The 7,700-nt window shown below is 35.1% G+C and overlaps 1 protein-coding gene across 1 annotated transcript in view; it reads right to left on the reverse strand.

Moving 5' to 3' along the window:
- The window catches only part of JCHAIN (joining chain of multimeric IgA and IgM), a 10,264-nt gene extending 7,119 nt beyond the window's left edge, over positions 1–3,145 (reverse strand). The window contains exon 1 of the mRNA XM_007523560.3: positions 2,962–3,145. Coding sequence (XP_007523622.2) covers positions 2,962–3,028 — 67 coding nt within the window. The 5' untranslated portion in view covers positions 3,029–3,145. The remainder of the gene's footprint in view (positions 1–2,961) is intronic.
- Positions 3,146–7,700: the final 4,555 nt, after the last annotated feature.

Here is a 7,700-nt window from a genome sequence, read left to right on the forward strand (position 1 = left end):
GTCCCAAGTTTGATCCCCACCATAGCAGAGTGATGCACTCTCTTGCTGCCTCTCCCTCCTTTTCTCACTCTACCTCATGAAAAAAAAAAAATAAAAATCAATCTTTAAAAGTTTTTTTCAACATCAAATACTGTTAAATTTAGATTTTTTTTTTTTTTGGTAATATAAAATACTATATCTACAGCTGTAGAGACAGCATAATGGTTATACAAAAGGCTTTAAAGCCTGAGGCTCAAAGGTCCTAAATTCAATCCCAGCACTGCCATTAGCCACAGCTGAGCAGTACTCTGGTTTCTTTGTCTCATTAAAATAAATTAAATAGGGCAGAAGTAGATAGCATAATGGTTATGCTAAGACTTTCATACCTGAAGCTCCAAAGTCCCAGGTTCAATCCCCTGCACCACCATAAGCCAGAGATAAGCAATGCTCTGGTAGAAATTAATTAATTAATTAATTAAATGTTTTTAAACGTGATATCTGATATATTGCCTTAATACTGTTTGAAAAGAAAGATTATTTTGAGTAAAAATGCCTTAAAACTAATTATCAACATTTCTTTAACCTAAGTGTTAGATTAAAAAAAACCGGAAAATACCAAAAAAAGGAAAGAAAAAAAAAAAGGAAATTTCTTTTTATATGGACTTAGAACAGTTAACAGACATTTGAATAGTTGATGATAACTTTATCTAATTGTGCTAATCAATGTAATGCCTTCAACTTTTTCAAATTCTAATAATGTTAACTGAATAGCCTTTAAATTTTCCTCTCATCAAATCTCAACCAAAAAAATAAAAACACATTAATTAAAGATTAATTGCCCAGATAGATATAGTTATAACTGGCATCTAATTAGTCCAGAGACTGCTCTGGAGAAGTGCAGTCCTAATTGCAGTAGTTCAGTCTTAATGGTAACAGTCATTACAAAAACATTTTAAGATCATTGTCTTTGTACTTATAATTGTTTGGATTATTTCATAATGCACTATTATGCCACTTTTCATAAGTTCCTAATAATTTCTGATAAAAGCCTTTATGTAAGGGAAACACTATGAAGTCAATATAAGATAGCAACAAACTCCCTCAATGCTTTGGAAAGAGAAATATGACTTCAGTAGTGTACAATTTTCTTATTCCTGTATTTATGGCTACTAAATATTATTTACAAAAGTACAAGTGAACAAGTAATGCTTGACCAAAATATAACAAGTATGTGCCTTGACTATTTAGTCTTAAATAAACAATGTCTAGTGGGCTGGGCAGTGGTGCACCTGGTTAAGCACACATGTTACCATGCACAAGGAACAGAGTTCAAGCTCCTGCTCCCCACCTGCAGGAAGGAAGCTTCACAAATGATGAAGTAAGCACTGAAGGTATCTCTCTGTCTCTCCCTGCCCCTCTCAAATTCTCTCTGTCTTATCAAATAAAAAATGTCTATACTCTATTCATGGCATATAGTTTATTTCCTTACCAGAAACCTAGGAGAAATTCTACCATTATTATTATTATATTAAAAATATTAGACATGGTGGGGGGATAAGTGGTTATATAAACAGACTTCCATGTCTGATGCTCCAAAGTACCATGAGAAAATTGAGAATGGTAAAGATAGATAGATAGGTAGGTAGATAGATAGACAGACAGACAGACAGACATTAGACAGCCTAACATATCTAGCAGAAAATGTAGTTATTTTCAATTTACCTATATTTACAAAGATTCCCATTTCCTTTCTCAACTACTGGCAATTTTTTATGATAAATCTAATGTAATGGCATGTACCTTACTTTATTTTAAATGTATCTGAGACATAGTAGGTACTCAATAAATTTTTGTTAAGATTTTATTTAATTCAGTTCAAACAAATAAGAAATTTGACTTAGTAGCATATACTAGATATGAATAGAATGAGTTTACTGATAGATGATTCTCATACATTTAGAAGAGAATAATAGGAGTGAGAACTGTAAGATCAAATATTCAGAGGATGCTACCTACCACAAGCATGCTCTCTAAATCAATGGGTTCAACTATATCTCAGAAACAAAAGTACCTGTCCTTATCATGTAGTTATTGTAAGAATTACACTGGTGGTACATGTAAAACAGCACAGCAGTTAGAATACAGTGTGCATTCAATAAGTAATAGCTATTTTGCACACAGGCTTTATATATCTTGTAGATATGAAAATATTTATCAACATATATCTACCTATATTTATAATGTATATACTGCTCATATTTTCCTACTATCTTTATACTCAAAATAATATTATGAATTCATTATTCTTATACTAAATTAGTATAAAATAAGTTTTATACTAATTTTATGGCATTTATCTTCATTATACCGCATTCTGTCTTGAAATAAGAACAAAAAGCATATATGAGAAACAATCTGTCCATACTACATCATCTGTGATTCATGCTACTTCCTAGAATGAAGTATTAAATATTATGATTCTATATTAAGAATGAATTTCATTTTCTAGTTATTTGAAATGGTAAAAAAAAAAGTCATAACAACCCACATCACATATTATATTATGTACTGTTAATGAGCCATTAGAAATCTATAACCTCATGTTTTAAAAAGTTTTTAGAGCTAACACACCTGCTATTCTGGGAATGAAATCCAATTTTTCTATATAGCAAATAAAGTAGCAATTGCTTCACATCTCTAGAATATTTAAGAATCTCAGGAAAAGGACTACTGATTTTCAAAATATAATATGAATATTTATACAGTACATCTATCTCTACTCATCTAGAAATGCCTGTTATTCTGAAGTAAAGAAAAAATAGAATTACAGTAAATCTTATCTGTATAAAAACCACTGAACTTATTATAAAGATTAAGGCACTTTAGAAAGAGAAAAGTAGCCAACCAGTTTAAACATAAATGTTTAAATCTGAAGAAAATATTTTTCCTTTTACCTGCATTCATTTTCAGAATGTCACATACCTGTCACAAGAACAGCCTTAACAAAAATGACTAGGACACCCCAGAAAAGCAAATGGTTCTTCATCATGACTTCACTTCTTTTGAAAAGCTGAAGCCAAAAAGCCAGGGCCAAGGTGTGGAATCTATAAGAAGTGTGCAAATGATGGTGCTTCTGCTTTCTTAAAATAACCTACGGGCAGTAAACTAAAAACAGACTTCAACTGTGGTTGATGTCTAAAATTTAAATGTTACTTGGAAAGGAACGTGTGGCTCAGATTTATATATTTTTCCATCCAGGTATGAAAAACTTTTTATCCAATTTTTTTCATCCAAAAAAGTATTGCTTTGATGTAATCACTTTTTATTTTACACATACTCTAACTTAGCCAAGAGACTGATGATAATCTCAAGATAGGGCTTTATTAAGATTTAAATAGGGGTTCTTAACTTTATTACCTATACTCCATATCAATTTATAGTTCAACTATTTGATTTTTATGTGCCTGGACCAATAAATTTTGAGGAAAGGAGAGAGAATAAATTAAGGACACCAAAGGTCCCAATTGTATCTTATGTCAACTACTTAGAGTCCTTAGCTGTGTTATTCAAATATATGTAGTACAGATCACATACATGAACTTTACATATTCTGATTACTTTAAATGTATAAGTTCAATAATGGAATAGTATTAAAAATAGATGAATCTCTATATGTTAACTCGTTTTTCAGCCACCAGGTTCCAGATGCTAGCATGATGCCAACTGGACTTCCCTGGGCAGACAACCCCACCAATGTATCCTGGAGCCCCACTTCCCCAGAACCCCAACCCACAAGGGAAAGAGAGAGACAGGCTGGGAGTATGGATCGACTTGCCAATGCCCATGTTCAGCGGGGAAGCAATTACAGAAGCCAGACCTTCTACCTTCTGCACCCCATAATGACCCTGGGTCCATGCTCCCAGAGGGATAAAGAATAGGAAAGCTATCAGGGGAGGAGATGTGATGGGACACGGAGTTCTGGTGGTGGGAATTGTGTGGAGTTTTACACCTCTTATCCTGTGGTTTTTGTCAGTGTTTCCTTTTTATAAATAAAAAGTAAAATAATAATAATAAAATAAAAAACAGATGAGTACTAAGTTTATCAGTGCCATATTTTAATTTGACAGCATTGAAGCAGATTTGGTGTTTGCTCAACTGATAACAGCTTTCAGAATTGTAAACTTGTGAAATGGTTTTCACTTGCAATGTCTCAATAGAATGCTGAATCGTTGTAATATTTCTTGTGATTTATTTTTTCACTAGTGTTGAACAAAAACAGAACTGTTTTTTTCAAACAGAGGATCTTGTTACCCTCACCACAACATGCTAGAACTCCCTGTCTTCTAGGCTGGGTTAGTTCAGAGAGCATATTGGTTATATTTATATGCAACTGCGTGAAATCTACATGAAGTTTTGGTTTTCAGCTTTCTTGGTTTTTTAAGGGTCTCCTAGAATCTTCTTTCTTTTCATTGCTTTTTTTTTAAATTGAGGATCACTTTATTGAAGAAATATTGATTTGTAGGGTTTTGTTGTCACAAGAATACATTTCCATTTTAAAGGGTCTCCTAAAAATTTTGAACAGTAATATAAGAAATACTTCAGGGGCTTGGTGGTGGTGCACCAGCCAAACTTGTTATCTTGCTCAAGGACCTAGACTAAAGCCCCTGCTCCCCATCTGTAGGGGGAAAGCTTCATAATCAGCAAAGCAGTACTGCAAATGTCTTTCTCTCTCCTACTCTATGTCCCCCTTCTATCTCAGTTTCTCTCTGTTTCTACCCAATAAATAAATGAAATGAAACAGAAATTTTAAATAGAAATACTTTCAGATACACTGGGGAGATAGCTTCACTTGTATAGCACAAGACTTGCATCCCTAAATTCCTGGTTCAATGAAGCCCTGATGCCACATGGATTAGAATGCTGTTCAGGTTTCTGTCTCACTTGAAACTCTGTCTCTCACATGTAATAAATAAACTGAACTTTACAAAATGAAATACTTCAAGATAGTACATAAACAGGTGGATAGCATAGTCAGCAGTAGAAAATGATAGAATGAAAGAGCTATTAAGGGTTAGAACATAACTGCACTCCTTCTATCAATATACAATATATTGACTGTATAGCAAAAGCAAAGTACCGGGAGTCAGGCGGTAGTGCTGCAGGTTAAGCTCACGTGGAGCAAAGCACAAGGACTGGAATAAGGATCCTGGTTGGAGCCCCCAGCTCCCCACCTGCACGGGAGTCGCTTCACAAACAGTGAAGCAGGTCTGCAGGTGTCTATCTTTCGCTCCCTCTCTCTGTTTTCCTCTCCTCTCTCCATTTCTCTTTGTCCTATCCAACAACGACATCAATAACAACAGTAATAACTACCACAGTAAAACAAGGGCAACAAAAAGGGAATAAAAAATATTTTAAAATTTTAAATAAAAAAGCAAAGTACCAGAGACACTAAAACCCACCACACTACTGTATTGTCAAACTTTCTTCTCATTTTGACTTCTACTATCATAGAATTAGAAACTACTCCGGATTAAGAAAACAGCATTTGGTGGGGGGGTCCTGTGGTAGCAGGTAAAGCACAAGTGGCACAAAGCACAAGGACCAGCGGAAGAATACCGGTTGGAGCCGGGGCTCCCCACTGTCTGCAGGTGTTTATCTTTCTCTTCCCCTCCTCTCTCCATTTCTCTCTGTCCTATCCAACAACGAACGACATCAACCACAACAATAATAACCACAACAAGGCTACAACAACAAGGGCAACAAAAGGGGGGAAAAGTGGCCTCCAGAAGCAGTGGATTCATGGTGCAGGCACTAAGCCCCAGCAATAACCCTAGAGGCAAAAAAAAAAAAAAAAAACGGAACTCTTAACTATTTTGTGCTAGCAGCATATCCCTCCTCTCTCATTAGCAACTCCTTTTCAACAGTGAAGCACATATATATTCTATTTGACATATATATACATATTTTGAATAATGAACATATGTAATATTACACATTAATTATAAGTCATGTCAATATCAGAATGCATGCTATATGGACATGTAAGTTCATGTTGTAAACAATATGTACCAAAATAAATTATATTTGATATAATAGTGATTAATATAAAATTTGAATATAATATTGAGGGGGGCCGGTTAAATGGCACACTCAGTTAAATGGACAGTTACCAAACACAAGGTTCAAGCCCTCATGCCCACTGCAGAGGGAGAAGCTTCACAGGCAGTAAAACAGTACTGCAGGTGTCTCTCTGTATCTCGCACTCTCTATCCTCTCTTCTTCTCAATTTCTTTCTGTCCTATCAAATAATAATAATAATAAACTAAAAATGAATATATGTATGTATTTTAAATGCAAATGTGAAAAGAATACATATTTATTTGATAATTCTTGCTCAATTTCTCTCTGAACATTAAGACTTCATCCTCTGTCTTTTCTCCTATCCTCTTTCTATTATCTTTATTTATTTATCGGATAGAGGTAGTCAGAAATGGAGAGGGGAGAGAGAGAAAGATAGAGAGACACCTGCAGTCCTTCTTCACCACTCATGAAGCTTTCCTCTTGCAGGTGGGGACTAGGGGCTTGAACCAGGGTCCTTGGGCACTGTAACTCAGTGTAACTGTAACTCAGTTACTCAGTGTAACTGTAACTGCGCTCAACCAGGTGCGCCACTACCTGGCCCCTTCTCCTATCCTCTTTCTAATTCATTTTATCTAATGACTATAGGACATGCTAAGACCTTGAATTATAGAACTCTAGATTTGGCCTTGCCATAGAGCTCCAAACTCCTAAGGCCAGCTTTGCATTTCATACCTCCCTTGGTTATCCAATAGGTAACCAAACAAAACAGCACTCAGGATGACCAAAGGGCCCTCAAAGTCTGTTCCTATCTTTCCTCTCTGGTCTTTCTCATCATAACTCCTTCCTGTCCTGCCCCAGAGTCCTTCGGTTTGGTGCAATACACCCACACAATACAATAAAAAGTTAAACCATCTAGTTGCTCAAGCCAAAACCATTTTCTTCGGCTTCTTTCTTTTTCTTCTCCCCCACATTAAGTTTATTACTTTGTCCTGTTGGCTTTATTTTCAAAATACAACCCAAATTTATCGGATTCCATCCATGTCCAGCCTTCCATCCTCTTTCCAGACTACTACAATAGCCTCACTAATAAAACGTGAGCTTTCTTCCTTTCTTTCTTTACTTATTTAGTTTTCAAGTGGAAGGTTAATGTCAACAGTTATTGACACATGGGTACAATTTCTTACCTCATCAAGATAGATAGATGTCTGCAGAAAACACTCTCACCACCAAATTAGGCCCATCAACATATATCAGAACCTGATAGCCCTCCTCCCCTCATAACTCCTTCCTGTCCTGCCCCAGAGTCCTTCGGTTTGGTGCAATACACCCACACAATACAATAAAAAGTTAAATTTTTTTTTCTTCTCTACTTTGGCAACTAGGGCTCACAGCTAACAAACAAAAGTACTCACAAACAAAACAAACAAAAGTACTTAAGCTAACAAACAAAAGTACTAACAAACAAAAGTACTTAACAAACAAAAAGTACTTAAGTACCAGTTTCTTTTTTTTAATATTTATTTATTTATATTCTCTTTTATTGCCCTTATTGTTTTATTGTTGTAGTTATTATTATTATTATTGATGTCATCATTGTTGGATAGGACAGAGAGAAATGGAGAGAGGAGGGAAAGACAGAG

This window comes from Erinaceus europaeus, chromosome 3, assembly GCF_950295315.1.
Source record: "Erinaceus europaeus chromosome 3, mEriEur2.1, whole genome shotgun sequence".
NCBI classification, from domain to species: Eukaryota; Metazoa; Chordata; class Mammalia; order Eulipotyphla; family Erinaceidae; genus Erinaceus; species Erinaceus europaeus.